This window comes from Pygocentrus nattereri, chromosome 17 (genome assembly GCF_015220715.1).
Source record: "Pygocentrus nattereri isolate fPygNat1 chromosome 17, fPygNat1.pri, whole genome shotgun sequence".
NCBI lineage: Eukaryota > Metazoa > Chordata > Actinopteri > Characiformes > Serrasalmidae > Pygocentrus > Pygocentrus nattereri.
Genome location: NC_051227.1, coordinates 6,050,861 through 6,065,860, shown reverse-complemented (window position 1 = coordinate 6,065,860; position 15,000 = coordinate 6,050,861). Strand labels below are relative to the sequence as shown.

The following is a 15,000-nucleotide window of genomic DNA, read 5'->3' as shown; positions in this document are numbered from 1 at the left end:
GGTCCCCTTTTTTAAAAATAGGGACCACCACCCCAATCTGCCAGTCCAAGGGTACTGTTCCAGAGGTCTATGCAATATTGCAGAGGCATGTTAGCCACGACAGCCCCAAAATATCCAGAGCCTTAAGCATCTCCGGATGAATCTCAGCCTTGCTACCGAGGAGCTTGCCAACTACCTCCACCAGGGAAATGGCGCTTGACACACCAGAAGCCTCTGGCCCTGACTCCTGTGAGGGAGGCATGTCTCCCGGATTAAGGAGTTCCTCAGAGTGCTCCTTCCACCGACCAACAATATGCTCATTTGAAGTCAGAGTTTCTCCACCCTTGCTGAATACAACTTGGGCTGAACAAAAGTCTTTTTCCATGGCTTTACCAAACTCCTCCCATGACCTGGATTTTGCTTCTGCCACCGTTGCAGCTGCCACCTTTTTTTGCCTTTTGGTATCTGCTGAGCCAGGAGTCCTTTGGGCCATCCAGTCCCTAAAGGCCTCTTTCTTCAGCTTGACGGCCTCTCTCACCACTGGTGTCCACCAGGGGGTTCTTGGGTTACCGCCCCAACATGCATGCACAAGCTTTTGGCCACAGCTACGCCTGGAAGCTTCCACAGTGGAGGTTTTGAAAAGGGTCCGTTCAGACTCCATGTACCCTATCTCCTCCAGGAAATGAGAAAAGCTCTCCCAGAGGTGTGAGTTGAAATCATTCCGAACAGGGGCGTCCGACAGTCATTCCCAGCACACCCTCACTATTCGCTTCGGCCTACAAGGTCTGAACATGAGACTTCACTGTCATCTGATCAAACTCAACACCAGATGGTGATCAGTTGACAGCTCAGCACCTCTCTTCACCCGAGTGTCCAGAACATATGGTCCCAAGTTAGATGAAAGGATCTCTGGTGCCATGTCCACTTATGAACATCCTTGTGTTCGAACTTGGTGTTCGTTATGAAAAATCCCTGCCTGGCACAGAAGTCCAATAACAATTCACCATTTGGGTTTAGATCAGGCAGGCCGTTCTTCCCAATCACGCCTCTCCAGGTCTCCCAGTCATTGCCAACGTGAGCATTGAAGCCTCCCAGTAAGATTATGGAGTCTGTAGGTGGGACCCTTTCCAGAATCCCACCCACTTGCTCCAAGATGGCTGAATACTCCAACCTGGTGTTTGGTGCATAAGCACAGACAGCAGTCAGAGTTTTCCTCTCTGCGATTTTAATTCACATTGAGGCCACCCTCTCATCCACCAGGACAAACTCCAACTGTACGGTCGCCAGCAGGGGGCTCGTTAGTATCCCTACACCCGCCCGGCGCCTCTCACCCTGTGCAACCCCTATCCAGGAGTATGGTTCCAGAGCCAACTCTGTGGGTGGAGGTGTGCCCAACTATATTTAGTTGTTACCTCTCAATCTCCACACAAGCTCTGGCTCCTTCCCTCCAGTGAGGTTACATTCCACATCCCAAGAGCCAGTTTCTGCCGCAAGGGCCTAGGCCACCAAGGGCCTCCCTGCAATCTTCCACTGCCTATATAGCACTTCACTGCCCCCATGCTGGACCTTGCGGGTGGTGTTGATCATCTCCCAGGCAGGGTACACAATTGTCTTTGTCCATTTATCATGAAGGTTTTTGGATCAAGTTAGTCTGGGTCTTCACTCCAGACCTGTTCGCCCTGGGAGATCCTATCAGGAGCATATTGCTCCCGATGACTTAGCTCTGAAGATCCATAGACCACACAAGCCATTCCGCCATGACAAGGCCCAAATCCAGGAAGGGCACAATGTAGGTTTTTCTAATGAAGTGGCCAGTTAATGGAAGCACAAGATTGGTGTTTCCAATAAAGTGGCCAGTTAGTGGAACCACTACATGGGTATTTCCAATAAAGTGGCCAGTTAGTGGAAGCACAAGGTAGGGGTTTCAAATAAAGTGGCCAGTTAGTGGAACCACAAGGTGGGTATTTCCAATAAAGTGGGCTGTTAGTGGAAGCACAAGGTAGGTGTTTCTAATAAAGTGGCCAGTTAGTCAAAGCACAAGGTGGGTGTTTCTAATAAAGTGGTGATCAAAAAGGTGATAAATATTGATGGTAAAATGGTCTAAAGAGACTTTTCAGACTTTTTCAAATCATCAGTATTGAAAAAAATATATTATTTAGAGCAAAAGAAAAAAAGAAAAAGAAGAGGAACAGTTACAGTGTATGGTTATGATTTTAACAGCCTCAGTGCATTTCTAATGGATTTAGATAAATAGTTCAATAGGAAAGTGTAGAAATCTGACTGTGGTGCTAAAAATAGCATTAAAATATAATGAAGCCACATCTTGTGCTGCTTTTTGAGCCTGACTCTGATAAATATCTAAAAGCCACAAGCTCAAAATACTGAATCAAAACAAAGAGCTGCCTCCGCCACTTTTATGTTTGACTCCTGGAATATTCAGTGCGGCTGCTCAGACGATCACAAGTCGCGATTTGGAACACAATCTGTCAGCACTCAGAAATTTATGAGTGTGCTGAGGCGCAGAGTGCCTTAAAAACACCTCCATAACACCTGTCTGACAGTGGAGTAACACCGCCGAACAGGTGTGCGGCTCCTGCCTCTGCTTGGCTTTTAAAACTTTTTTAACACTCTTGTTTTTGGGAACAGCAGCAGTTTGAGGATAGATGGTGGGTTCATTTGCATGCATTCTAGTTTTTACATTTAAAAACAGTCTAGTTCCAGATTTAAGGGTCTGCATGTGATTGCCTGCTTCAGCTTCTCAGCGTGTCGGTGCCTCACTCTTATAACGCCAGAACTTACACATTAGTTTCATAGTAGATACTGAATAATTAATAATATATACTGGAATAATCACTACTGGTTAATGAATTATTCATAATAAACACTGAATAGTTGATATTAAGTATTAAATAATTTATGGTAATTAATGGTAGTTACTGCATATTCCTTAATCGATAATTCATAGTAGATACTGAAAAAATCATAGTAAATATTGAATACTTCTTAGTACTCAATAATGCAGAGTCTTTACTGAATAATTCATAGTAGATACTAAATAATTCTTAGTGTATATTGAATAATCTAGAGTAGATACTGAATAATTTATCAGAAATACTGGATAATTTATAGTAGATACTGAATAATTCATAATATTTACCTAATAATTAATAGTAGATACTGAATAATTCATAGTAAATACTGACTAATTCATAATAGATACTGAATAATTTACATTAGATACTGACTAATTAATCCTAAATACCAAATAATTAATAGTAGATACTGAATTATTAGTAAATGGCCAATAACTAATTGTAGCTATTGAATGATTCATTATAGATACTGAGTCATTCTTAGTCAGTACTGAATAATGCAGAGTATATACTGAATAATTCAGAGTCTATGCTAAAAGGTACTGAAAGGTAGGTACTGAAAAATACATAGTAGTTATTGAATACTTCTGGGCAAATACAGAAGTAGATACTGAATTATTCTTAGTATTTACTGAATAATTCATAGTAGATACTCAATAATTCATAGTATATACTGAACAATTCATTGTAGACACTGAAGAATTCAGATTAGATACTGAATAATTCATACTAAATACTTAATAAGTCAGATTAGATACTGAATAATTCATAGTAAATACTTAATAATTCAAATTAGATACTGAATATTTTATAGTAGATACTGTATAATATAATGTAACGGTTAAGGCACTGCCAAAGCACATTGTTGTGAACATGTACATGTTGTGTGTGTTTGTTTGTGTAGGTGACGGTGTCGGACGGAGGCCCCTCCCCCCGGCACACCACCGTTTGGGTGGTGATCCAGGTTCTGGACGTGAACGATAACAAGCCCGTCTTTCCGGAGAAGCTGTATCAGGTGCGTCTGCCTGAGCGTGGCCGGAAGCAGCGGGGCGGCCCCATTTACCGCGTCTTCGCCTACGACGCCGACCAGGGCGCCAACGCCGAGCTATCTTACAGCATCGTGGACGGAAACGAGGACGGCAAGTTCTATATCGACCCCAAAACGGGCGTGGTCTCCTCCCCGAAGAAGCAGTTCTCCGCTGGAACCTACGACATCCTTACCGTATGTAGATTTATGGGCCTCCTTCTCTGTGAAAACATGGGTTTGCAAAGTTGCCAGAACAAAAATATACATCTCTTCATTTAATTCCGCTGAAAGTTTTTTTGTTTACACTTATTTGCATTCGTTCAAGGAGAATCGTTTATATCTTGATTAATGATCCCATTAAAACTGAACACGTTGCGACATGTCGGGGAAAAAAGTAGGTGTCAGAAATATTGTTAATTAAAAGAAAATAAATTCTTCACACATACAGTTTATTGATGTTATTGTTCAGGATGAATAGCTCAAAACTTACTATTATTTCCTCGAACTGAACATAAACAAATAAATAAAATCATCTAGAATTTATGGCACTTTAACTGTGAACAGATGTCTTTTTCTGCAACAATCCTTCGCTCCTCGTATTCATCGATTGTGGATCCAGTGGAGCAAAAGAAAACAATTGCTGAAGACAAAAGCTGTCAGAACGCATGAAGTTATGAGATACAGGAGGATCAATAAGCTTTATCAGAAACAAAGCTTCCCCTCTCTGAATTCATAAGAGCTCAAACACTCGATACTGCAGACTCCACACTCTTAAAAAATGTTCTCCAAGGGTTCTTTAGAGCAGACAGTGGTTCTGCGTAGACCATAAACTCAAACTCAAACTGCCACTGGCATGCTAAAAGGGTTCTTTGCATGATGGCATAGTTCTTTAGATTGATGGAGGATGTGTTGTATATGGTTCTATATAGCACCAAAAGGGTTCTGCTATTGTATTGTCAAGATTGCAACAATTGCAGAACCCTTTTCGGCCCAAAAACTTCTATATATATAACCATACACAACACATTCTCCATCAGTCTACATGCAAGGAACTATTAAAGCATGCAAATAGTTATTGGAGTGTTCATGGTTCTATATAGAACCAATATCTTTACAAAAGAACTTATGAAGAACCATCTTTTTTAAGGGTGTATTTAAGGAACAAACCAAAGTCTAGCATTTTTTGCTAATTTTAGTGCATAGTTTATATTTGGGATAAAAACCAAAGTACATAAAATAAATATAAATATATATATATATATATATATACAGCATTGATACTGATCAAAATCTGTTAACAATAAGATAAAAACTGCATCATTTTTTAATTATATTAGGCTCCTGATCCAGGTGTTGGCCCCGATACGATCCAATTGTTTTAAAAATTCAGAGTAGATACTGAATGATTCCTAGTAGTTATTGAATTTTTTTATACTAAAATTAAATGATTTGTTGTAGTTACTAAATAATTCATAGTAGTTATGGAATCATTTACAGTAGAACAAAATAATTTGTTGTAGCTACTGAGTAACTTAGTAGAACTGAATAATTCATAGTAGGTACTTAATAATTGATTATAGATACTGAATACTGCATAGTAGATATTGAATAATTTATATGAGATATTGAATAATTCATTGAAGACATTGAATAGTTCATATGATATACCGAATATTTTGTAGTAGATATTTATATTTAATTTATTATTGAGTAATTATTGAATAATTCAGAGTAGATACTGAATAATTTATAGTAAATACTGAATAATTCCTAGTAGATATTGGATAATTAATAGGAGATACCGAATAATTTGTAGTAGATACTGAATAATTCAGATTAGATACTATATAATTCATAAGAATTAGTGAATAATTTGTTGTAGATATTGAATAATTCATAGATATTGATATTGAGTAAATCAGAGGCTTAATTAAGACTTGTACGTTTTGTTTTTTGGTGGTGTTATTATTGTATTTTTAAGGCTAAGAGTTGACCATTTGGCCTCTGTTCCCAGGTGAAGGCAGTGGACAATGGTCGTCCTCAGCGCTGGGCCACGGCGCGGTTGCATATCGAGTGGATCCGGCGGCCACCGCCCAGCCCAGTTCCACTGGTGTTCGATGAGCAGCTGTACAACTTCACCGTCATGGAAACGGACAAAGTGGCTGAAATAGTGGGCGTGGTCTCAGCTCAACCACAAAGAGCCATGCCCCTGTGGTTTGACATCACAGGTGAGTCATCAGGGGACAGGGAAGTGGGACGGGACAACGGATAGTGAGGGACAGGGTTCAAGAGTGTTAAATAGAATTAGAATGAGGGCAGGGCTTTAGAGGAGGAGACAGAGAGGGTTTAATAAGCGGTTTAGTTTATATAAATATAGGTTTAATAAGTGGTTTAGTATATATATAAATGTAGGTTTAATAAGCAGTTTAGTTTATATAAATGTAGGTTTAATAAGTGGTTTAGTTTATATAAATGTAGGTTTAATAAGTGGTTTAGTTTATATAAATGTAGGTTTAATAAGCAGTTTAGTTTATATAAATGTAGGTTTAATAAGTTGTTTAGTTTATATAAATGTTGGTTTAATAAGCGGTTTCATTTATATAAATGTAGGTTTATAAAGTGGATTAGTTTATATACATGTAGGTTTATAAAGTGGATTAGTTTATAGAAATACAGGTTTATTAAGTTGTTTAGTTTATATAAATATAGGTTTAATTAGCGGTTTAGTATATATATAAATGTAGGTTTAAATGGTGGTTTAGTTTATATAAATGTAGGTTTAATAAGCAGTTTAGTTTATATAAATATAGGTTTAATTAGCGGTTTAGTATATATATAAATGTAGGTTTAAATGGTGGTTTAGTTTATATAAATGTAGGTTTAATAAGTGGTTTAGTTTATATAAATGTAGGTTTAATAAGTGGTTTAGTTTATATAAATGTAGGTTTAATAAGCAGTTTAGTTTATATAAATGTAGGTTTAATAAGTGGTTTAGTTTATATAAATGTAGGTTTAATAAGTGGTTTAGTTTATATAAATGTAGGTTTAATAAGTGGTTTAGTTTATATAAATGTAGGTTTAATAAGCAGTTTAGTTTATATAAATGTAGGTTTAATAAGTGGTTTAGTTTATATAAATGTAGGTTTAATAAGTGGTTTAGTTTATATAAATGTAGGTTTAATAAGCAGTTTAGTTTATATAAATGTAGGTTTAATAAGTGGTTTAGTTTATATAAATGTAGGTTTAATAAGTGGTTTAGTTTATATAAATGTAGGTTTAATAAGCGGTTTAGTTTATATAAATGTAGGTTTAATAAGCAGTTTAGTTTATATAAATGTAGGTTTAATAAGCAGTTTAGTTTATATAAATGTAGGTTTAATAAGTGGATTAGTTTATATAAATGTAGGTTTAATAAGTGGATTAGTTTATATAAATGTAGGTTTAATAAATGGTTTAGTTTATATAAATGTAGGTTTATAAAGTGGATTAGTTTATATAAATGTAGGTTTAATAAGCAGTTTAGTTTATATAAATGTAGGTTTAATAAGTGGTTTAGTTTATATAAATGTAGGTTTAATAAGTGGTTTAGTTTATATAAATGTAGGTTTAATAAGTTGTTTAGTTTATATAAATGTTGGTTTAATAAGCGGTTTCATTTATATAAATGTAGGTTTATAAAGTGGATTAGTTTATATAAATGTAGGTTTATAAAGTGGATTAGTTTATAGAAATACAGGTTTATTAAGTTGTTTAGTTTATATAAATATAGGTTTAATTAGCGGTTTATTATATATATAAATGTAGGTTTAAATGGTGGTTTAGTTTATATAAATGTAGGTTTAATAAGCAGTTTAGTTTATATAAACATAGGTTTAATTAGCGGTTTAGTATATATATAAATGTAGGTTTAAATGGTGGTTTAGTTTATATAAATGTAGGTTTAATAAGCAGTTTAGTTTATATAAATATAGGTTTAATTAGCGGTTTAGTATATATATAAATGTAGGTTTAAATGGTGGTTTAGTTTATATAAATGTAGGTTTAATAAGTGGTTTAGTTTATATAAATGTAGGTTTAATAAGTGGTTTAGTTTATATAAATGTAGGTTTAATAAGCAGTTTAGTTTATATAAATGTAGGTTTAATAAGTGGTTTAGTTTATATAAATGTAGGTTTAATAAGTGGTTTAGTTTATATAAATGTAGGTTTAATAAGCAGTTTAGTTTATATAAATGTAGGTTTAATAAGTGGTTTAGTTTATATAAATGTAGGTTTAATAAGTGGTTTAGTTTATATAAATGTAGGTTTAATAAGCAGTTTAGTTTATATAAATGTAGGTTTAATAAGTGGTTTAGTTTATATAAATGTAGGTTTAATAAGTGGTTTAGTTTATATAAATGTAGGTTTAATAAGCGGTTTAGTTTATATAAATGTAGGTTTAATAAGCAGTTTAGTTTATATAAATGTAGGTTTAATAAGCAGTTTAGTTTATATAAATGTAGGTTTAATAAGTGGATTAGTTTATATAAATGTAGGTTTAATAAGTGGATTAGTTTATATAAATGTAGGTTTAATAAATGGTTTAGTTTATATAAATGTAGGTTTATAAAGTGGATTAGTTTATATAAATGTAGGTTTAATAAGCAGTTTAGTTTATATAAATGTAGGTTTAATAAGTGGTTTAGTTTATATAAATGTAGGTTTAATAAGTGGTTTAGTTTATATAAATGTAGGTTTAATAAGTTGTTTAGTTTATATAAATGTTGGTTTAATAAGCGGTTTCATTTATATAAATGTAGGTTTATAAAGTGGATTAGTTTATATAAATGTAGGTTTATAAAGTGGATTAGTTTATAGAAATACAGGTTTATTAAGTTGTTTAGTTTATATAAATATAGGTTTAATTAGCGGTTTATTATATATATAAATGTAGGTTTAAATGGTGGTTTAGTTTATATAAATGTAGGTTTAATAAGCAGTTTAGTTTATATAAACATAGGTTTAATTAGCGGTTTAGTATATATATAAATGTAGGTTTAAATGGTGGTTTAGTTTATATAAATGTAGGTTTAATAAGCAGTTTAGTTTATATAAATATAGGTTTAATTAGCGGTTTAGTATATATATAAATGTAGGTTTAAATGGTGGTTTAGTTTATATAAATGTAGGTTTAATAAGCAGTTTAGTTTATATAAACATAGGTTTAATTAGCGGTTTAGTATATATATAAATGTAGGTTTAAATGGTGGTTTAGTTTATATAAATGTAGGTTTAATAAGCAGTTTAGTTTATATAAATATAGGTTTAATTAGCGGTTTAGTATATATATAAATGTAGGTTTAAATGGTGGTTTAGTTTATATAAATGTAGGTTTAATAAGCAGTTTAGTTTATATAAACATAGGTTTAATTAGCGGTTTAGTATATATATAAATGTAGGTTTAAATGGTGGTTTAGTTTATATAAATGTAGGTTTAATAAGCGGTTTAGTTTATATAAATATAGGTTTAATTAGCGGTTTAGTATATATATAAATGTAGGTTTAAATGGTGGTTTAGTTTATATAAATGTAGGTTTAATAAGTGGTTTAGTTTATATAAATGTAGGTTTAATAAGTGATTTAGTTTATATAAATGTAGGTTTAATAAGCAGTTTAGTTTATATAAATGTAGGTTTAATAAGTGGTTTGGTTTATATAAATATAGGTTTAATAAGTGGTTTACTTTATATAAATGTATGTGTATTATAAGTATTATAGGAAGTTCAATTTAAAGGTTTACAACCAAAATGCATACAAACATTCATTAGTTATAGTCTTAAGAACTAACATATACATTGTTACAGCTTTTAAATCAAGACTTATTGAAATATTATTTACATACGGGTATTAGAGCAAACTTTCTATAAATGCTTAAATATGACTGTTTAGGCTTTAAGTAGTATTTAGTGAATGAGATGGCTATAAAGAAAAAAAGTAGCTAATTTTCAGGGCAATTCCACCAATTGTTTCAAAATTTCTGCATAACTCAGTGTGTGAGCTGTAAACAGGGTGATTCAGTGGGTTTGGTGTGAGATGGTTCAGATGTCTTTACAGTGGTGGTGATGGGAACCAGGGGTCGCCATGACTACAACACAAATACAGGCATTTATTTGTCCATCCAGAACCACCAGAGAACGTACACGAGTCTTCTGAGTTTATATGGAATGTTGATGATGGAAAATAGTGGAAAATCTGGAATAATCAGTTTCCTTTGGGGACTATTTTGCCGCACAGCGCCCTGCATGTCACGTATCCCTCCACCGTGAATGGAGTTTAAAGCCGAAATCTTCTGTAAACTGTCATAAAACAGCGTCTCAGTCATCAGGCAGTGAATTCAGAACCATTTACTGTAGGAACTTTCTGTGAGGAGCTTTTAGAGGTGGACGTCTGGTTCCTATCACCACCACTGTGACCAGTTCTGACTCTAGAACGTAGCATTTCACACCAAACCACTGAACGGCGTCTCAGTCGGTGCTAAATCTGGAGTGAAACTGAGCTCTGAAAGGCTCTCGTAGAACCAATTAGAACTGTTTAGCGCTGTAAATTGGTATTAATTTGCGCTGCTGTTGTGCTTAATTTGCGAGTTAGCGGCTAAGTAGCATTAGCGCAGGAGTTTAGATTAATGTCAGCACAATATTCACTGAGATTAGTGCTGGGGGGGCGGGGGGGTGGGGGGTTGGTGTCGGCCCGCCAGACAGGTTTACAGCATGATTTGTGCCGGTGTGTTGCTCTCCTTTGCCATCCCACGGTCACCATGGCGACCTCGCGCAGCACTCTGTTCCCATGGCGATTAAGGTCTGTATACACGTACATAATTGATGAAACAAGCCAATTACGATAACGAGGCATGAGAAATGATGAAGTGACCAAGACCTCCGAGAAGGAAATGACCCTCTGGGAGGATAACTGAGCACTTTTTGAAAATTTACGGGAACTTTAATGTATAAAAATAATCATTTTATAAAAGTTCTTATTTCAGATTTGTCATTTATTAAATGCTTTGTTTGATTAAAAGTCCTGAAATTCGTCCAATTCTGATGTCAACACAGTCGTATGTCAATGTGATGTAATGCTAATTAATGTCTAATGTACACACTTAAAAAGGACGGTTCTTCAGGGGTTCTTTAATCTAGAAAATGGACCATGCGCACCCAAAGATCCCTTTGCCTGATTAAGGAAAATGTGTTCTACACAGCACCGAAAAGGGTTCTTCTATTGCTACAAACTACAGCACATTCTCCATCAATCTGAAGAACCGATGTGCCATGCAAAGCCCTTTTAATCATGCAATGCGTTCTATGTTCCACATGGAACCATGTTCTTTATTAAAGAACCTTTAAAGGACCATTGATTTTAAGAGTGTAATTAATGAAAAACACATCACACTTAAAAAAGATGGTTCTTCAAGGGTTCTTTAATAAGGAAAATGGTTCTATGTGGAACCCTGAACACTCAAAGAACCCTTTACATGATTAAAGGAAATATTTCTTCAATTTGGTGGATAATATTTTCCACATAGCACCAACAAGGGTTCTTCTATTGTTACAAACATGACCTTACACAATAGAAGTACTCTCTTTAGTACTACTTAGAACACTTTGCAAAAAGGTTCTGTGTAGAACTGTCTACAACACATTCTGCATCAATCTGACCAATCGTTTCATGATGTAAGAACCTTTAATAATGCAAAGATTTTAAGTGTTCATGGTTCCATATAGAACCACGTTCAAGAACTCTTGAAGAACCATAGATTTTAAGAGAGTAATAACGAAAAGCACATCACACTTAAAAAAGACGGTTCTTCAAGGGTTCTTAAATAAAGAAAATGGGCCATGGGCACCTAAAGAACCCTTTGCCTGATTAAGCAAAGTAGTTCTTCACATTGATGGAAAGTGTGTTCTACATAGCACCACATTATAAACAATCAAAGAACCATTTTGGTGCTACATAGAACCCTTTTCAAAAGGTTCTATCTAGAGCACATTCTCTATCAATCTGAAGAACCGTTTTACCATGCAAAGAACCTTTTAATCATGTGACGCATTCTAGGTTCCACATAGAACCATGGTCTATAGTAAACAACCTTAAAAGGACCACTGCTTTAATGAGTGTAATTAATCTAGGTTCCACATAGAACCACGTTCTTTGCTAAAGAACTCTTGAAAAGCCATGGATTTTAAGAGAGTAATAACGACAAGTTCTTCAAGGGTTCTTAAATAAAGAAAATGGTTCTATGTGGAACCCTTTGAAAGAACCCTTTGTATGATTACAGGGTTCTTTACACCATGATATTTCACAGTGATAGAGAATGTGTTCTATATAGTACCAAAGTGGCTCCTATTGCTACAAACTTGACATTGTACACACTAAAAGAACCTTTTTTGGTGCTGCATAGAACCCTTTTCAAAAAGGTTCTATGTAGAAACAATACATGCTTCATCAGAACCATTTCACCATAAATTGAACCCTTTAATCTTGCAAAAGGTTCTTTGAGTGTTCATGGTTCCACATAGAACCATGGTCTTCACTAAAGAACCCTCGAAGAACCGTGTTTTTAAAGAATGCAGTTAACGACAAACACACTTAACGAAGCTTCGGTCCTGCGGATGCTGACTTCCTGTAGTTCTTGGAGCCTGCTGTAGGAGTGGTAGGACGCTGGGGGGAGGGGTCTGTATCCAAGACTCCATTTCCCAGAATGCACCATGCATGCCTTATTTTGTGTTCAGATACCTTCTGTTTGCTTCAGCCGCATCCGCTCTGCACTCCTCCGCTGCTCTGCCCTTCTTTTTTCTTTCCGTTCTCTTTTTTCCCCTCTGGAGTCACAGCCCTGTCTCTCCCCCTCTCTATCCTCCTCTCGCTCTCTCTCTCTCTCTCTCTCTCTCTCTCTCTCTCTTCCCTTCTCTTTCTCCATCTCCATCCATCGCCCATTCCCTTCCTTCCATTCTTCCTTTCGCTCCTCTTTTTCCCCCAATTTTCTTTTTATCTACCTCCATCCTCCCTCCATCCTCCCTCTCCCTCTCCCCCCTTTTCCTCTCTCTCTTTCTCTTGCCAACTCTCTCTCTTTCTCTCTCTCCTTCTCTCCCTTTCTCTTCTCTCCCTCTTTTTTCTAAATGCTTCGTATGGGAAGGTCCGCGCCCTTTCCGTGAGATGTTCTATGTTCTCCAGACCGCTTGTGGCAGGAACTGTTCTACAGAAGGTATCTTTCTCAGTTCAGCCGAACTGTTCTCTCTGTCTTTCTCTCTCTCTCTCTCTCTCTCTCTCTTTTTTCCTCCTTCTTTCTCTCTGTTCTCTGTCCCAGTGGTCCGCAAGTACACACACCCCAGTATGTGCATTTTCTAAATAAAGAGCAATATTTTGATTTAAAGCATATCATGGAACCCAAACTTTGACTCTATTTGCTGTGACGTGGTTCTTCATGTTGAACCTAACTGAGTACCTTGAGGCCAGAACCTTAACATTAGCTAGAAAACAGTCTCTAAGGCTGCGTTTACACAGCAGGTAGAAGTGGCCCAAATCAGATTTTTCTGTTTGTCTGTTCACACTCTCTTTTAAATGTGATCTGTATACGACAGTCTGAACAGATCAGCTCCCAAACCGACCCGTATGCGCTAAAGAACAGAGCTTCACGAGGCTCGTCCAGAGGACAACAATCGTGAAGACCAGCAAACGCCGGTCGCTCCGGTTTTGTCTTCGCCAGCATTGCAGGAATGATTATGAAATTCCAGCGGTTGACAGCTGGACTCATCACCCACAGTGTGGTCGAGTTAGTCGTAAAAAGGGCGCGTTATTCGGCCTCGGCCACTTACTTTGGTTCGTGTCTTCGGATTGTTTAGACTGTTCTCTGACGCTCTGCAGCCTCGGGCTCCTCGGGCCGCATTCGGACTCGTAGCGGCTGTGATGAGTCTCCTCTAATTTTACTGGTACAGAAACATCGGCCTGAATGTTTACGAGTCTCAGCAGCGCAAAATGACGAATGTCGAGTTGAACTGACGTAAAAGTCGCATGAATTCCGATCTGGCTGTTCAGACTGAGTCGGATACGAATCGGATTTCAGCTCCACATATGATAGCGTCTCAAATCGGAACTGAAAATGTCAGATTCTTGAGGAAGAAGATCGGATTCGGGGCCACTTTTACCTGCTGAGTGAACGTAGACAAAGTTAGCCGAGTGAGCTTCACAAATACTAAAACAATAAATAAACCTAATTCTGGAAACTGTAACTGGTCCCACTTTATATTAAGTGTCTCTAATAACTGTGTAGTTGCACATGAATAGCATATGCAACAACAATGTAACTACATATGGATTACCTATGTAATTACACACTTTATCAACTTCCGTTTTGCCTCATTTAATTACACAAGTGCACATTCGCCACAGGAACTTTCCTGTAGTTTAGTGTTAAAGTTACACTTTAAAATAAGTGGGCCGTTCCTCTGTAGCTACTATGTAGGTACTATGTAATAATGAAGTGGTACTACAGACACTAATGTAGTGTTAATATAGAAAGTAAAACTTCTAAAACTGCTATTTCAGTCTGATTGCAGGTGTAATTAGATTTGTGTTATTACCCTTGTGTAATTACATGAGAATAGGCTGTTACAACTATTAAGAGGCCCTTGTGTAATTACATAAGGTGTACGGCTGTAATCCATCTGTAACAGTGCCTAATGCATTAGTAGTTACATCGCCATTGCATATGTTGTTCACATGTAACTACGATGTTATTAGAGATATAAAGTGGGACCCTGTAGCTTAATTATGATTGGCCATGACATTATAACAACTGTAACACAACTTTTTTCATGTGGTGTCACTGAAAGCCTTGACGTTCAAGCGTTAGCCAAGCGATTGCTAAGTTAGCCAAGCTAGCTTTCATAGTCTTAGCAAAAATCAATTAACAAATACATAAAAATAAACAATAAAATAAACAGAAAGAAATTATAGATGGATTTCCAAAGAGGAGCTATCACAATGGTGATCTCGAGAGTCTAAACTTTAGCATTAGCTAGAAAACAGTCGCTAAGTTAGCCTAGTTAGCTATAACCTTTCAAACATAATTATATCGAATATACACACTCAC

At 36.0% G+C, this 15,000-nt stretch overlaps 1 protein-coding gene across 4 annotated transcripts in view; it reads left to right on the top strand.

The window, feature by feature from the left end:
* fat3a (FAT atypical cadherin 3a) overlaps nucleotides 1-15,000 on the top strand; it is a 228,981-nt gene that overhangs the window by 142,627 nt on the left and 71,354 nt on the right. For 2 of the 4 annotated variants that reach the window (XM_037546775.1, XM_037546773.1), the window contains exons 8-10: nucleotides 3,757-4,074; nucleotides 5,894-6,107; nucleotides 13,045-13,113. In XM_037546775.1, coding sequence (XP_037402672.1) covers nucleotides 3,757-4,074; nucleotides 5,894-6,107; nucleotides 13,045-13,113 — 601 coding nt within the window. The remainder of the gene's footprint in view (nucleotides 1-3,756; nucleotides 4,075-5,893; nucleotides 6,108-13,044; nucleotides 13,114-15,000) is intronic. The other 2 variants (XM_037546774.1, XM_037546776.1) reach the window with 1 other exon arrangement.